Below are 17,251 nucleotides of genomic sequence, written 5' to 3'. Positions count from 1 at the left end.
TTCATCGTATTAAAAAATATAAGATAATTTAGATAATTCCAATGCTCTTAATTGTTTGATGCGTAATAATCTTTACTAGTATTATGAATTATTATTATTAAACTGTTACTCTTTTACAATGGAGACATCAACATCACAATAAGATTTAAAGTCCCAATCAAGCCAACTCAGATTTTGTTTAATGAACTATTATCGAAATATTGATCAAAATATCTAACAAACAAATTATCAATGCCTCTACATACCACTAGTTCGCTTGTGCAATCTATAAGATTTATTTAAGAAAAAATGGTATTAAATGAAACTGCGACAAAGTTTATATAACTTACAACTATATTTATTAAAACAATATGTGTAACACTTGGACTAAAATTTCAACTAAAACAAGAGTAAAACAGATTTGTTTCAACATGTTTACTAAAAATGAACTTGATTTGATGAACAAAGAAAATAATAAACAAATATAATAAATTGTACTAAAAATACAAATTAATTTAACCGCAATGATGCAGGTGTGGTCAATCTCAAAAATCTGATCGCTTGTCTCTGTTCTTGCCTCTAGTTATGGTGCGAGCCTTGCAGTTTGCAGCGTTTAATATCCTCTACAAATTAAAAACACATATAAGATGTTATTCGATTTTAATAAAGTTTTGTGGTTGTCTAGAAATGGTTCAATATATTCGTTTTGTATTTCTAAAAATAGTAATACTAACGAATGAACACATACATGTAGAATATTTCCAACAAATTTTTATACAAGCACAGCTGTTCAATGTCGATATAATAGTAATAAAAACCTCTTATATTTGGAAGGTGCGCTACTAATACAAATTATTGAATGAGCGTTCAATCTGTATAAATACTCTTCATCACTAATTAGAAAAGCAGTAAAATACTAGTAGGACTTTAAATGTATTATAGCTGTTTAAATCTTCAAGACTACCAACGTAAAGAACTTCCAAAATGCGCATGTACACCATAACTCCTCAAAGTGATGCACCAGAAGTTCTAGCAGGTATCTTATTAACTAACAATAAAATAAAAATTATCAAATACGATTGCAAAAAGGAATAGAATACTTGATGAGAGAGTTTGTGAATGAAGAGTGAACCTGATAAGCACCCTGAGTGAGAGCTACTAAGAATAAGGCCTATTCTCTCAACTTGAAGAATAATGGCAACTTATACATGGGAAATGTGATGTACAAAGAGATGTTCTATAATTGTAATTATATTTCAGCTAAATACTGGCCGTATAAGACGATGATGCCACCATGATTCCTTTTCATTTTACTGAGCACAGTCGTCCGTTCTTCTAATATAATTCCAATCGTTAGATGGATGAAATCTTTAATGACCTCTAATATTTCACATCATTACCTTCATCATTAATTTTGAACTTTTTTGGATATATCCCAATCAATAAACTGTATGTAAGTTTCATCGCAAGAAATTTCGTTAACAATTTAATAGGTCTAGTTTTGCTTTTTTTTAATTTTGCAGATAAAAAATAAACAAACTATGGGGTATGTATCCAAAGTTCCGGGAAATCCGCAATAACAATTCAAACTCTCATCACACCTACATGGACTCATGCCTTTTATAATCCATACAATTTATCTGGCTAAATCATTGTAACAAATTCATTTTATTCAATAACAGATTCTAACTTAAGTTATTATCTCTCAAATGCTATTAAAAGAATTTTTACAAAATTAATAGATAAAATAATGTACTCTTTAGCAGGTGGTAGTAGCCTGTTTGTATGATTAACAAGTTTCTCTTATTCTTAACAACCGTTGTTCGACCTTTACTATTTTAGTTTTGTTTATTTTAGAATATATTATTTATCAATACACTTTTTTACAAAAATGATGTGTTTTTTACGTGAATGAATGAAGAGTGAACCGTCCAGAAAATGTAAAATTGCAAAATGTTTTAGGATTGCAAAAAATAATTTTGTTCGTGAATTTACTCCAGAAAAAATAATAAACTACTTTACACCAGCTGGATGTAAAAATTCGTTACGGAACCCTATATTTCTTATCGTATGACAAAACTATTGAATATGTCGAAACTCACCTTCCTCTGCCTCTCCATTTGATGCTGCGCGTAAGCGGGAATTCTGTTTTCAACTATGGCCGTCTCTATCTCGAAGATGTCTTTGATCAGGTCGTTTTCGATCAGATGGTTGTTGATACTGGGTCCCAGAATATTGCACAGGGCGTCGTACTGTTTTCTCTTGGCCCAGGTATCCAACAGTAGCACGTCTTTGCCGATTTTCACCTGTATCTCCGACGTCGTGTCCTCCTCGATGAACTGGAGTATGTCTCTGAAGGTGGCGCGTTGTTGTTTCCTGTCCTTTTTGGATCGGTACTTGTGGTAATCGGTGGCGAGGCCTCTGAGGGTTTCGATAACGTCATCGGCAAAGTCTCCCTCGAAGTCGTTGCTCTCCGCTCGACCTGATTCGAAGATGAGGGCTAGAGCTTCTCCGGCGGCCATGCGGACCTCTAAATGAGCTGATTGCAGCAACTCGGATATGTGTTCCAGCGTTCTAAAACAAAATCGAATGGTTATATGTTATCGAATTATTTGGTATGATAAAACGTAATTTTTGTGAATTGGAAAAGTTCATATTTTACATTTGAATTGTATGATTCTATTTTTGTCTGTTTTGCAATTGAAAGATATTTTTAAAATGATGACTGGTATGGTCCTTCAAAATAAAATTGCAGTTTTTTGCTAATGTTTGATACTTATTAACAATTGACAAGAAACAATCATTTCCATCATGCCAATCCAACTAGATTAATTACACTGGGGATATATTTCGAGTTGGTCATTTATCAATTGGTAGTTAAAAAGGTAGTAAAAGAACAAGTCACTTAGTAGATAGCCAAAAGGCTTTAAAATATGTTTAAAATATTCACAGAGCTTATTCGAGATGACAAGAGAACTTTTTCTTTCCTTTTACATCTGAGGTTTTAAGCCAGGACTTTTCTAAGTTGGTCACTCACCAGCTGGTAAATTTAAAGTTGAGTAGTGGACAGTAGGTCCAGTACAAAAAAAACCTAATTGATAGAAAGGACGGCGTTTGAATATGCATCAGTAAAAGGATATATCTCTAACAATGGATTATAATTCGCCTAGGTATTATTGGATTTATTTAAGCCCTTTGACAGGTAAATTCAGTTAAATTTCTAACTTGTTCTGTTACCAAAGAGTTGTTGCAAAATAACTGTCGATAGCTTAAGGCGTTATTTGAATCACATAGAAGCTTAATATTACATTCATATTTCTATGTGACTCATAAATTCATTTTGTAGAGTTTGAAAATATTTTAATTTCTAAGATTTAGTCGAGACGAAAGCCTTTCAAGGTATTTTAATCATATTTAAATAATAAATAACAAAATACATAACGTAATTTGATATTTAGTAATCTTAGCTCAGTTAAAAGGGGCGATATAATGCTTGTTAAGTGGCATTATCTTCAATTGCAAAAAACGTGAACAACTTTTCCTTTAAATATAACACTTACGGCAGAGTTTTCGAATTGTTTATCATTGTGCCAATGTTTCCCGGTACTATAAGGGTAAATAACAATGTCCAAGCGTTCAGGGCTGCAGCGTGCATCGCTCCAATCTCCGGAGTGGTATTTGGCACTGATCCATCACCTTTCAGATAACTTCCTGAAAAGATCGCTTCAAACTGTTGCATTAATCCGATGTTTTCCCCTACGTCTCCGCCGGAGAGGAAGGCTATATTTCCTAAAGCTATGCAGCACTGAAAAATACATGACATTGATGAAACAGCACTGTCAGACATGTCCGCTAACACTCAGATTACATTAAAAAAAAAACAGGCTCGGATGCATATGCACATTTTGCCTAGACGATGTTTTGCAAACATCTTGTTACTGTCTGGAGTAAAATTACTTATTTTATTTTTAAATAAGAGGGTCAAAATAAAATTACTGAGAACATAAATATTGACATGGGTTTTCAGAATTTTTAATGTAAATATGTTGAAATTAGTTAGTCATTGTCTTTACACTAAGTTTAAAAACGATTAACCAAGGGGAAATAAACGAAGACATAAATCTCTTTCTCTGTTCGGAAACTTTTTACTTTTTAGTTACAAATAGTTTTTAGCAGAAGAATAGTGGTAACTTATAGGTGTAAAATTTGGTGTATCAACAGATGATGCGATCAAGATTAATACTTTTTCTCTTTTTAAAGTGTATAAATTTCTTTACTGATGTCTAATTGTGCACATCATTAGATCGCTAATAATTTTATTAACAATTTAATACGTTCAGTTTTGCTTTTTGTACATTCTGCAGATAATTAAAAAACAAACAAACTTATATGGGGTATAAACAAAATTTCCTAAAGACCCCTAAAACCTTCAAATAGCAATTTCAAACATTCTTTACACATACACTCACTCATGCCTTTTAAGTAATCTATTTCAGATCCCTTTATCTTTTCAATTATTTAATTCAAAAACATACTCTTATTTGTACAATTATTTCTCAAACTCTAATAAAATATATTTACAAAAAGAGACCTGAATAGATAAAAGAATTCATTATTTAGATATTACCGCTTATTGCCAGCATCATGAGACTTCGCAACAGGAATAAATGTAAGAGAATCTATTATGCTTGCAATAGTCATAATGTCATTGCATAATATTAAATATATTAATATTACGTCCAATGCACAATGTCAATCAAGTTTGATTTCACCGTGGAAGACAAAGAGCGTCTTGGAACAGTAAAAAAGTAGGAATTGGAAGGGTTGCTGAACCAAGAACAACGCCAAATTCATATCAGGACAGGACTGAATCGAGGTTAGTCAACAAGACCATGGTTTTTTACAGTTCATAGTTACTGGAGATTAAAAAGAGGATTTACTAGGACAATCTCAAACCGTTGGGCTATGTTACCACCTTCACAATGAAACTAGGACGCGAAATTATTTTGATACATATGGCAATCAACTCTAGAGCACGCTATTAAACTCAGCCTTTGAGCCGGCCTTTGAATAAGAAAAAAACCAACCAACGATTTTTTTTTGTAACAGCTTAGCGTGGGCTCGGAACACCATTCCTCGACTTTCAACCGGCTGGCGAGTGACCAACTTAGAGACTATCCCAGGAGATATCCGATCTTACAAAGCCTGATGAACTGGGATGATTTTCCTTGTAGAATTTTAGATTCTTGGATATGGACGAACACAATTAACAAGAATCACTTATATAATGACAACTCGCGACTATCGCGACGTAGACATTAACCACTGTGCTATCAAGCTATCCAATATCCAGAAAGGTATGACAAATATTACCTTGTTACATAACAATGTCGGTCCGTATGGAAGAGGTTAAAAGGTTTATCTTGAAACGTTAATATGAGACATTGCTGGGAGTAATGCTCTAGTTGTCATCTAGTCTATAAAGCCCTGTAGCGATCTTGAGGCATATCGAATTTTACATCTTTTTCGTCCAACCTCCAATTCACTGAGCCACATAAACCCCAAAGCCCAATAAGTATAACAGTTTCTCCATGACAGCAAACTAAATTACGAATATCAATTTAAAAAAACTACTCACCTCAGCACGGACCGATGGTGCCGACGAGTTATCACAAGCGAGCGTTAGCAGCAGAGGTTTTACCGACCGACAAACCTCCTCCCCATCTTCGGTACCCAAATGGACGCAGATGACGGCGACCAATTCGGCGGCGGCCGATTTCTCGGCCGCGGCGCCCTTCTTCAAGCTCCTCTCGATGCAATCGCATAATGTGAAAGTCCTAGAAACGAAACTTGTTCAGAAAAACGCCCCGTCTAAACTCGACGACACGCCCTTACCTGTCCTTGATGAAGCTGGGCATGTACTTTTTGATCAGGGCATCGCTCAAAGCTTTGTAGCACTTTATTCGGCCCTGGGACGACTTCTGCGACAGTCCGTCGATTATCTCCAACAGTTTATCCTCGAGGTTTTCTTGTGCCAAATCTTCCGTCTCGTTGTTGCCCTCTTCCAGGCTGCAATTCTCCGAATAATTACTCAGCACGCTCATGTTATCGTTGGGGTATGAATCATCGTCTGATGTTTGGACAGATCCCTCGATCCTATGTCGATCTGTGGTGAAAATAAAATATTCAATGAGAGGATTACATTTCATGGTACATTAAAATCTGATCCCTCGACTAAGTCGTCCTGATTTTCTTAATTTATATTAATTCTTCTCATTAAAAGCTTAGAAAAGTTGTACAGTTGAAATATAGAAACGAGCAGTTTCTTTTGGAAAATGATTTGTCCAGTAACGAGCAGTTTCTTTTGGAAAATGATTTGTCCAGTAATAACATGATACAACACAAATAGGCTAGATGACTATTTCTGAAAAAATACTTTGCAACAACTCTACATATTTACTTTACCCGGAATTGAAGTTATGTCTGCAAAAAAATGGTTTTGGAAGAAAAATTAACGTTTAAAATAGAATAATTTAAAATGCGCCTTAAACGCTGCAACTGTAGGCGTGACGTAGTTGTTTTCGTCGCACTAGACATTTTGTATGGGTACAGATCTTATTTATACATTATTTTTATTATTTTATATTATAATTCCCAATGTAATTATACCTAGGCAAAAACTCCAAATAATTTTGGATTGCGTATTTTCGTTCCAAAGCAGAAAAATGTGGTAGCAGATAAGACTATTCTATATAAGCATTTACTATTTTAAATACCTTTAATTATGTCTAAACTTTAATTAACGTAATATCGAAATGAATAACACTGTTGATAATATTTGAGGTTTAGTATCAGTATCAGAGTAAGTGACACATAATTGATTAAGCAATGTGATTTTATCAAGTTTTTACAACCTGGTATGTGTGTTATGACAAGCAGAGGTGTCAAACATTTCAAACAATACTTACGTACAACAATATATGTACTGAAATTAAGTCAAGTAAAGTGAAATAAACTAAAAGCAGAGTACAGTACTTGATGAAGTATTGTAGTTGCACACGCTTTGAAGTTTGTAAGGCTATTATTGAAATGAACTTTAAAAATTACAATTTGTATATTTTATTTACCCAAATATTACAAGGTAATTTGATACAATACCAGATTACAGAACCAAGAAAATCAAACATCTATCATTAAGTAAAACTTAAAATATTCAGTAAAAAATCTGGTATTGTCAGCTGTCAATATAAAAAAAACCGAATAGCCATCTAATTATTTTTCTTAGATCAATTAGAAGGCTTATGTGAACATAAATTATATATCAAGAAATACAACATTTCAAAGAACACACAAGCTCGTTTGAAATTTGTAACAGAGTAAGTGAACTGGAATTATTAGTAATGGAAAGGTAGTCTAGATTGTGTGACGGTCAACTAACGATACGTATAATTTCAAATATACAAAGAAATCAACTTTTAAACATCGCGGTGGTACTATAGTTCTAATGATGTTTCTATTACCACGTACGCGGTAAGGCTATTTTTAATTATATTTATGACGCTACGTTATACCGAATACAAATTCCCCTCAATTTAGAATCTTCAGAATCACAATGATATCCAAAATATTTACAATACATTATACAAGAGAATATATAATATATTCAAACTTTTTTTAGTAATGCATCATGGATATTTGTGACGTCGAAATATTATAATGTTACCGAATTAACTCCGAGTTTTAGTTCAGTTTGGCTTTGACATACAAAAAAATTCTAATCTAAATAAAATAATTGAACAAAAGTGTTATCAGATATAATTTATTTTAACATTATAGCATATCTAAAAACTACAATTAATTATACAGCCACAATAACTTATAGGTAAGAATTAAAATATCTTATCACTATTGCTTTCAAGAATTTTTCATATATCTGACAGCCGGTCGCAGTCTGGTTGTCAGACGTACACTAAATTATTCAAAATATTAGTTATAATTACTACAGATTATAAACCGGCAAACATTATTTTAGCCCTTTATTATGATAAATTTTAAGTCGCTCCATAATATATCATATTACTTTGTTTGAAAATGCCGAAAACAATAGATATTCAGGGTCACAAATTAATTGCGGCTTTAATAGGTTATTTCGAAAAGGAATGAGATAATAGAGGCCCTCTTTTGCTGATAAATTCCGTTGGTACCTAGAATTTTATTTAAAACGTTTTTTAGCGGGTTGCTGCCGCTCTAAATATTAGTGTAGGTACTGTGAATAAGAATAACTGACTGAAGGAAATTTTCAGGATATGTGATAATGATGTGCAATGCTAGAAGTTCCTGAGACAGAGTGATGAGAGTGGAAGCAACTAAAGGTATGCACATAATTAATTGAATATAACTGTCGAGAATGGTATTGTAGGGCGTGAATGATTTGTGTGCACAGATATGATTGTAATTGTTCAAAATTAAACATAAGCATTAGGTTACAATGTATGAGAAGAGAATAACTGTTTTGTAGATATGGTAAATGCAATAGACAGAATTCAGTGATTAATTTTATGAAGAATGGTGTACACAGATAGTAGCAAAAGAAACAAAATATACAGTGATACCAAGATGACTTGACAAGTAAACACACCATTGAAGGGAACAAGAACTAGACGAAAAAAGTAAATATGCTCTCGAATGAAAGTAAAATACGTTTCTCAGATATATAATTATTAATTAGGTGGATTAGGCCTCCAGGGGGTAACCACTACATAAAAAACGCGTCTAGAAACTCTATCTCATGGATGGTGTGGAAAAGAGTTAAATGTAAACAAAACAAATCTAACCTATAAACTATTATAGCTGTGTCTTAATTGTAGTTTTAAGTCCTTCGGTAATATATGTATTAGATTTACTATAATGTTAAAATAAATTATATTTCATAACATTTTTGTTCAATTATTTTATTTATATTAGAATTTTTTTGTATGTCAAAGCCAAACTGAACTAAAACTCAGGGTTGACGCGGCAAGATTGCAACGTTTCGGCGTCACAAATATCCATGATGCATTAATAAAAAAACTTTGAATAGACTATATATTATTGACATAACCACCACATAGGTCAGATTTAAATTCTGACTGAAATCTTCGGTGCTCATTTCACCACGTCTAACCTTAGCATACCAATCCTGGATGGTTGATTTTTCTGGGACAGTGTCCGGAAACTCGGCGTCAAGCCAAGTTTTTGCTTCAACTGTATCTTTTCCCTTCAAAAAGCAATATTTTATCAACACGTGAAATTCCTTTTTACCACAATAACAAAAGTTGCTTCACTCAAAATGCTATAATTCACAACCATTTTGAGGGTTAGGGCTAACTAAAAACATATGGATTTGTAAGAATATTCACCTGGTCGGTCGATCGAAATGTGTGGATGTCGATGCGATTGTTTCTCCGAACACTCACTACTATTTTTGGAAGAAATTTGCGCGAGAACTAAAAACAGTGGTTGAAGAAATACTGGTTTATTTCGATTATAATTGATACATGAGGTCGACGGGAGAATTGACAGGATATTAGGTTAGGTAAAGTAAGTACGGTAGCGTTGTGGTGTTGGTACTGTGGTACTGTTGCAAGGGGGTGGAGAAAAGAAAAGAGATCGAGACGTCGTCGTGGTGGTCTTTTATAGCTTGTGAACTTGCTGTAGGTGAATGCGTGGTGGCCTAAAGGGTCGTAGCGGTCGCTACAGATTTCATTCTAGTAGCGCCATCTATATGTCAGGTCCGGGACTTTTCAATTGACCTGTTACATAATCTGATCATAACCAAACAGGACTAGGACTAATATTTGTCGAATAAATTGTTTGTATATAAACAAGTGCTGTGGCCAACGTCAGTTCCGTGCTAGCTCTCGAAAAGAACGGTCGTGTCCGGTCCGCCGAACCTACTTGCGCTTCCGAGAATTACCCGAAACTTTCTCTAAGACGGTCGATCCGTTATCACGTTTCCACCAATGCCTACGTCAAAAAAAAAGCGTCTGTAAACGCCGAAAAGGCGCATTTACAGACAAGGCAATGGCGTCATGTACGTCAGAGCCAACATCGCCTCCTGAGCATAATCCCAGTTTTCCTAACTCAAAAGGACCATCTTTCGAAGACAGCCGAGAAGTGCTCATAATAGATTTAAGAAGACAAAATGAGGACCTGCGAAAACAGATAGATGAAGTTAAAATATTTGCGAAAGCACAAACAGACGCCCTGAACAAACAGACGGAAAAGCTGGAAAAGAGTGAAAAGGCTTCCGAAGATCTCAAAGAAGAAATCAAAACTCTCACAGCTACGATAACAGACTTCATGAAGTATCAAAAAGATGCCATGGAAAGAAAGACTCCCGCTGCCACAGAAACCCAGACCCAGACACCAGCTAAACCGGCACAACGGTCAGACCAAACTGAAGACCCAGACGACAGTTTCACCTTCGTGGGAAAAAGGAAGAGAGGGCCCATCACTCCACCTCAGGAAAGCCAGCTGCCGAAGGCCGGCAAGAAGGAAAAACAGGCTCCCAAATCACAACCCAATCCGGTAGCCAAGCCGGCCACTCAATCTACCCAATCGAAAGCCAAGGCTAACGTACAGCCTTCGATTACAAAATTTGCCACCAGACCAGTGCAAAACAAGCCGACCACCAGGACGGCCCCACAGCCACTACCGAAACAAGTTACCACAAGACCAACCCAGCCTGCGCAGGTAAGTAGCCAGGCCAATAAACAAATCCTAACCTCTACAGCAAAAACAGTGCCAACCGTTTCGGCGACTGTTTCTCAAACTCCCCCAAAGGAAAAAATTCCGCCTATAGTGCACCGTGACAAGAAGAGGTTCATGGAGCTCATTAGAATTACTAAGGCACAATCAATAGATAATATAACCCGAAACAAAAAGGAGGGCATTTTCTTATTCGTCGCCACAAGCGACGATTACCGTAAACTCACTACCCTGCTCGAGGAAAGGAATTACCCTTACCATTCCTTCTGTCATCCAGAGGAGAGCACTCCGGGTAATAATAAGAAACATCCCAGAATCACTCTGCATTGACGAGGTACGTGAACTTCTCTTTGATCAAGGCTTCCATCCCAAATTTGTGCAAAGATAGAAATTAAAATCCGGGATAGAACTACCAATTGTTAGTTGTCCCTCGCGAAGAGCGACAGATCGTATATATGACCAAACTCTGCGTCATCACAGTGAAGGTCGAGGTCCAGAGGGGAAACGGCCAGCCAGTGCAGTGCTTCAACTGCCACCTTTTAGGGCACTCCAGCTCGTATTGCCGAGCCCCCCCACGGTGCGTCGAATGTGCCGGGCATCACGACACTAGATCCTGTACCAAAATCCCAGAAGCACCTCCAAAGTGCAGCAATTGCGGTGAAATTCATACCGCAAACTTCACCAGTTGCAGCTGCCGTCCTGCTCCAAGAAAATCAAAAGTTCCGACGGAATCCAGGCCTCCACAAGGTTCTGCATGGAGTAACCAAGGCGACAGGAAGCTAGCTCAAAAATTAGCCAGCGCCACCCAGCCTACTCCAACTCAAACTCCTGCTCCAACCAATACACCTTAACTCCTTGAGGACCTTAACTCCTCAATGCAGGCATTTACTGACCCAGAGGCTTTCCTCCAAGTGATCGCCATGGCTCACCAACTTGCTCGTCTTTTTTCAAATGTCGCCGCCTAAGCGGCAAGATTTGGAAAAACCTGTTTTTTCAACTTCCAGCAGCCTTTTAATTCTTCGAAATGGCTGTTCCGAAATCTCTTATACTGATGACATGGAATGCAAACAGCTTACGCGGAAAGCAAGCGGAATTGGAACACGTCATGACGTTCTATGACGTCGACATCGTTCTCATCCAGGAAACTTTCCTGAAACCTTCGCATCGTCTCTCTTTCGAACACTTTTTTGTCTACAGAAACGATAGAACTCCGGGCCGAGGCGGTGGAACCGCCATTCTCGTCAGAAAAGGAAGCAAACACAAGCTCCTTCCATCGTTATCACTAAACAACTTCGAAACAACCTCCATTAAAATCGATATCCAAGAACGTCCCTTCGTGATTACATCCCTGTACAGAAAATCTTCTGCATTCAACTATGCCGAATACCGATCACTCGTCGAAGGAAAATTTTCAAAAATAATAGGTGACGACTTCAACGCCCACCACCCTATCTGGGGGTGTTCCAGAGCGAATCCCGCAGGTAACGCCATCGTAGATCTAAGTGCAGATCTGGGCTACGGTCTTGCCTTGCCAGATGAACCCACCCATCACCCTAGTACAGTCTCTCAAGGCGCAGCAAGAATCCTTGATTTCTTTATTCTTCAAGACGTAAATCGTGATTCCGAAGTTCGAGTCCTTGACGAACTAGACTTTGATCATCGTCCGGTCCCTCTCAAACTCGAGCAATGAAATGGAACTAATTTCTCGCGGACCAAAGGCTGGATGGCCTCCCTTCCTTCTGGCGTCTCTACAAATGCCTCGTGGGGAAGACGCACAATGTCATCCCCCCCTGAAGTCCGCGGTTACAGAAAATTTCGCAGTGACTGACCAAGAAAAAGTCGAGCTCCTTGCAGAGACCTACGAAGCTCAAATGAAATGCCTCCCCACCCGCACAGAACACTAAAGCTAAAGACATTGACACTGTCATCAACGAATCCAACTCCGTCAAAAGACCAGTAACCCCAGCCTTTCTTCTCAACCATTTCGTGTCTCCAAAGTCTCTACAGACTATGATCGGCAAACTTCAAACCAAAAAATCTCCAGGTTTCGATGGAATATCGATTACCCAGTTAAAAAAGCTCCCGCCTAAGCAGCTCGCAGAACCGGCAAACATCATTAACTCCATCATGAGGCTGCAACACTTCCCGGTGTCTTGGAAACACGCACATATAGCGGTTATACCCAAGAAAGGAGCAAAATCATCTCCATCTGATTACAGGCCTATCAGCCTTCTCAGCGCCATTTCGAAGCTTGCCGAGAGGGTAATACTCTACGCTCTCAACTCTTTCACAAAGGAAAACAACATCATCCCAGATCCATCAGGCTACCCGTCTGGCCGCACACATCCATCATGCTCTTGACCAACGTAAAAAGCTTGGAGCAGTTCTTCTGGACTTAACCAAAGCCTTCGACAAGGTCTGGCACGACGGACTGATCGCAAAGTGCGTGCGTTTAGGCCTCCCAGAAGATCTAACCGCTCTCATCAAGTCCTATCTCTCGGACAGATCTTTCCAGGTCAAGATCAGGGTATCACTTTCCAGTCGTAAACAAATCGATGCTGGCGTACCTCAAGGTTTCCCGCTGGCCCCAGCCTTATTTAACCTCTTTATTTCAGATCTGCCGAGAAAAGAGCACATTGACGTCGCGTTTTACGCTGACGACACTGCTTTCTTCACGGCCGCCAGGTTCGAAATTACAATTCATGAACGTTTACAGAGGCAGCTCGATCATCCGGTCAAGTGGTTCAAATTCTGGAAGTTGCAAATCAACCCCCTGAAACCTAGGCCATTATTTTCCATAAGAAGCGTTACGCACTGCGCGTCTCGCAACTTAAGATCGACGCCGCAATAATTCCATGGCTGGATAACGTCACGTACCTAGGTCTTCACTTCGACCGGCGGTTCGATTGGCATTCCCAAATCCAGAAAGCAATCCAAAAAGGTTCGGGGATAGCAAACCTGCTATCTTCTCTGATCTGCCTTTCTAGCAGACTTCCCATCTCCATCAAATGCTTATTTTACAAGATGTTAATTCGGTCCGTACTCCTCTACGGATCTAATGTCTACTTCAAGTTTGTTACACCCAACCAGGTCAAACGGCTTCAAGTTTTCCAAAATAAACTCCTCAGGAGAATATTAAACGCTCCATGGTTTGTCAGAAATAATCAAATTCATAGGGAAACTGACACTCCAGAAATCAAGCACTACATATCTCAATCATTCCACAAACAACAACTCAGCTCAAGTTCTTCTGAAAACGCGCTTGTTCTTATAAATTTTCAAATATAAGATTTAAACAAGATACCACAATCTAATATTATAGAAAACAACTTATAAGTAACTAAAAATATATTAAAATAAGAATATCATATAGTTAAAAGCACTTGAACACATTGCATTAATATTCGTAAAAAACAATAAAAAAAACAAGCATCAATGATAAACAATGTTGCACCATCAGACCGTCAATTTATTTTTTTTTGTATTAATTTTTTAGACAATTAAGACAACCTATCTCAAGGTAAACACAAATAATGCGAAAATAACGGTTTTTTAAAAATAAACACAAAGAATGTGGCGGTTGCCAAAACGGTGGTCAACGTCTGCTATTCCAAAATAAGAGAAATCGTCACCTCTATATTTACGAATTAATGTAACAATTTACTGAAAGTCCAAAGAAAATAATTCAAAAATGCACATATTTTTTTCTTGTTGCAACCAGACAAGGCCGTTAGATAACCCAGATTAAAAAGTAATCTGATCTTATGTAACTTTTACTTTTACTAGTAAGTTATTTATACCTTATGCAAGATACCACCATATGGGTCAATCAGAGTGATTAAAAATGGGAATGTGACTGATAAACAATTCTTAGAAAATGAATGATGAATCATAGCGTAATTAACATTTTGGCACAGGTAAAAATAGTACAGCTACTCGACAAAGAACCAATACCAGTGGGATTTTTAAAATTTTATAGAATCTGAAATTGTCCAAGCTTTATGAGATCAAATCAAAGCGGACAGTGAAAAAGTGAGGTGCAATTGAGATAACCACATGCTGCCACATGGTTGAAACTATTCCTAAAAATTGAAAAAAAAACTGACAGGGACACTTATCGAGAATCATTACGACCTTCACGGCATATGTACGGTGTTTGTGCACTTTACACTTACCAGATCTCGTTTTCTTTTTTCCTTTAGGCATGATGGGGCGATATATTACTCTTCTGTGTAATTTGACTAAATAAATTCACTAACAGAACACTGGATCAAGAAGGTAAACAGTTTTTTCTAATGTTTTTTCGGATGCAACTCGACACTTGACATTTAATTTGATATAAAGATTGGTGAGAACGCAATAACATGTTTTTATTTAAACACGTTCAGATCAACTTTTGCCGTTGACCGAAAAAAAACGGCGATTTTAATGCATCGATCGAAACGTCACGCCTGCGCACCAAGCCATGCCAAAGTCTACGTCCCCACCACATACCTATACTCGATCCTTCTCTAACACATTCCTAACGATCTTACTTAAAATGTTGGCAGCACTATATATTTGGTTCCTTTGTGTCATTGATTATAGATGACATTACAAAATGAGGTTATATCAATAAAAACAAATAATTTCAAATAATATTTTAAATATTTTTTACCATGAATGAAATCTGACTATGCGAAATTCACGAGGAAGAGTATTATGTTCCTTTAACAGTTTTTTAATTATTTTTGTTACTTTTATGTTTTTTATGACGGTATTTTTAAGCTATAAACTATTAGTAAAAGGTTACTGATTATTACGATTTTCAATAGGCAATATCTTAGTGATTTTGTTGCAGAACAATGCAGTTATAACAATTATGAAGTACTTAAGTACCAAATGACTGGTTCGCAGACTAAAAAACTGTCATCTCAACATAAATTAGCCCTTATTGTTCCATTTAGAGACCGATTCGAGGAGTTGTTACTCTTTGCTCCTTACATACACAAATTCTTGTTGGCCCAGAACATAGACCATCATATATTTGTTATTAATCAAGTGGATACCTATAGATTTAATAGAGCATCGCTAATTAATGTGGGCTATATTTATACAAAGGATAACTTTGATTATATCGCTATGCATGATGTAGACTTATTACCCTTGAATAATGAACTGAAGTATTATTATCCCAATCAACCATATCATGTAGCCGCCCCGGAGCTTCATCCAAGGTACCATTATCAAAAATTTATTGGAGGAATCTTATTAATTAATAGGTAACACGTTTCAGTCTAAATTATTGAGGTTATATTTATGAAAAATTATAGAGAACATTATGAATTGGTGGATGGATTGTCAAATAGATATTGGGGTTGGGGCTTGGAGGATGATGAATTCTATGTTCGATTAAAAGATGCACATTTAAACATAACCAGACCAGAAAATATCAGCACCAATATGACTAATACATTTAGGTGAGTTTGATAACATTGTGAAATATGTTAGGTCTAATTGTGTAATATTTTGTTATTTTATGTTATTTCCATCTATAGACATATTCATGGAAAACATCGGAAGCGCGATACAATAAAGTGTTTTAATCAGAGAGAGTCAACTAGAAAAAGGGACAGACAAACAGGATTGCACGATGTTAAATACAAAATTGTCTCGCACAATGAACTGATTATAGATGAGTCTCCAGTGACTGTAGTGAACGTTCAGCTGTTTTGTGACCGAAACAGTACTCCCTGGTGTGACTGTGATGGAAAATAGAAAATTCCCTAACATAATGATTGTGCCAAAATAGATTTTGTTAACAAAAGTTGCTTAATTTTTTTTTATTTCATTTTAAATGCATCTTCCAAATTCTAAACTAGGAGAGTTAGTAATATTTAAAATAATACTAGATGATGAAAAAGTAATCAATATTTTAAATGCCTAAATATGATGCATCATAAGTTTTCTAAAAATATTTTTTCTAACAAAATAATCAGCATTCAAGAGAGAAAGTTAGATAAAGACAAATATAAATAATGACACGAAAAAATGTCTGTACAATATGGAGTATAAGAAAATATCTCTAAAAATTCAAATTTTTTTATTTTATTGAGGGACCTGAGGGAAAAGTGGCAATTTTTAAACTAGGTTCCATGGAAAAGTCAGGGTTACACAAAATTATTTATCTTTGCTTTTATCGTGTTTTTAAAGCGAATATATCCATGCAAAATTAACGAATGGTAAATATCTTTATAGAATACATTTTGCCATTTTTATTTTAATTACAGAAATTCAGAGATTTCTTTTCTTCGCGTTAACAGCTAAAGTAAAAAGTAAATAAAAAATGGTAGTGTCTGATTTTTTGTTAAATATATTTTAAAGTCTCCTTTTACCAACTATGGGTTTATGTGGACTGGGCCTAAAGTTTAACTAACGTGGGCTCCGAACCACGATACTCAGCATTGAGCCTACCGACCGGCGAGTGGCCAACTTTAGAAATCATCCCAGAAGACATCCGGTCTTACCCAGCCTCCTGGTTACT

The 17,251-nt window shown here is 36.4% G+C and overlaps 2 protein-coding genes across 2 annotated transcripts; one reads left to right on the top strand and one right to left on the bottom strand.

Annotated features, from left to right (window-relative positions):
* Positions 1-315: 315 nt before the first annotated feature.
* Positions 316-15,149, bottom strand: Ifrd1 (Interferon-related developmental regulator 1). Its single transcript, XM_076409964.1, has 6 exons — positions 14,904-15,149; positions 5,875-6,145; positions 5,618-5,816; positions 3,540-3,784; positions 2,082-2,553; positions 316-602 (listed from the first exon to the last, which is right to left on the bottom strand). The coding sequence occupies exons 1-6, from the start codon at positions 14,932-14,934 to the stop codon at positions 525-527; spliced, it is 1,296 nt and encodes a 431-aa protein (XP_076266079.1). The 5' UTR covers positions 14,935-15,149; the 3' UTR covers positions 316-524.
* Positions 15,150-15,301: 152 nt separating this feature from the next.
* beta4GalT7 (beta-1,4-galactosyltransferase 7) lies at positions 15,302-16,534 on the top strand. Its single transcript, XM_076409965.1, has 4 exons — positions 15,302-15,515; positions 15,569-15,989; positions 16,041-16,187; positions 16,266-16,534. Exons 1-4 carry the CDS (start codon positions 15,404-15,406, stop codon positions 16,483-16,485), a joined length of 900 nt encoding a protein of 299 aa, XP_076266080.1. The 5' UTR covers positions 15,302-15,403; the 3' UTR covers positions 16,486-16,534.
* Positions 16,535-17,251: the final 717 nt, after the last annotated feature.

The sequence above is a fragment of the Rhynchophorus ferrugineus genome, unplaced genomic scaffold, assembly GCF_030347505.1.
Source record: "Rhynchophorus ferrugineus isolate W39M unplaced genomic scaffold, kcgeb_rfMv2 rfM7, whole genome shotgun sequence".
Taxonomy (NCBI): Eukaryota; Metazoa; Arthropoda; class Insecta; order Coleoptera; family Curculionidae; genus Rhynchophorus; species Rhynchophorus ferrugineus.
This window is presented reverse-complemented; position numbering and strand designations above follow the sequence as displayed.

What these genes read in the sequence shown, in the direction of transcription:
- Ifrd1 (XM_076409964.1), bottom strand. Translation starts at nt 14,934, where the DNA reads ATGCCTAAAGGAAAAAAGAAAACGAGATCTG. An exon ending in CCCAGCTTCATCAAGGACAG is followed by an intron (nt 5,817 to 5,874) that starts GTAAGGGCGTGT and finishes TTTCGTTTCTAG; the next exon opens with GACTTTCACATTATGCGATT. An exon ending in AACAATTCGAAAACTCTGCC is followed by an intron (nt 2,554 to 3,539) that starts GTAAGTGTTATA and finishes ATTTTGTTTTAG; the next exon opens with AACGCTGGAACACATATCCG.
- beta4GalT7 (XM_076409965.1), top strand. Translation starts at nt 15,404, where the DNA reads ATGCGAAATTCACGAGGAAGAGTATTATGTTCCTTTAACAGTTTTTTA. An exon ending in CTATAAACTATTAGTAAAAG is followed by an intron (nt 15,516 to 15,568) that starts GTTACTGATTAT and finishes ATTTTGTTGCAG; the next exon opens with AACAATGCAGTTATAACAAT. An exon ending in AATATGACTAATACATTTAG is followed by an intron (nt 16,188 to 16,265) that starts GTGAGTTTGATA and finishes TTCCATCTATAG; the next exon opens with ACATATTCATGGAAAACATC.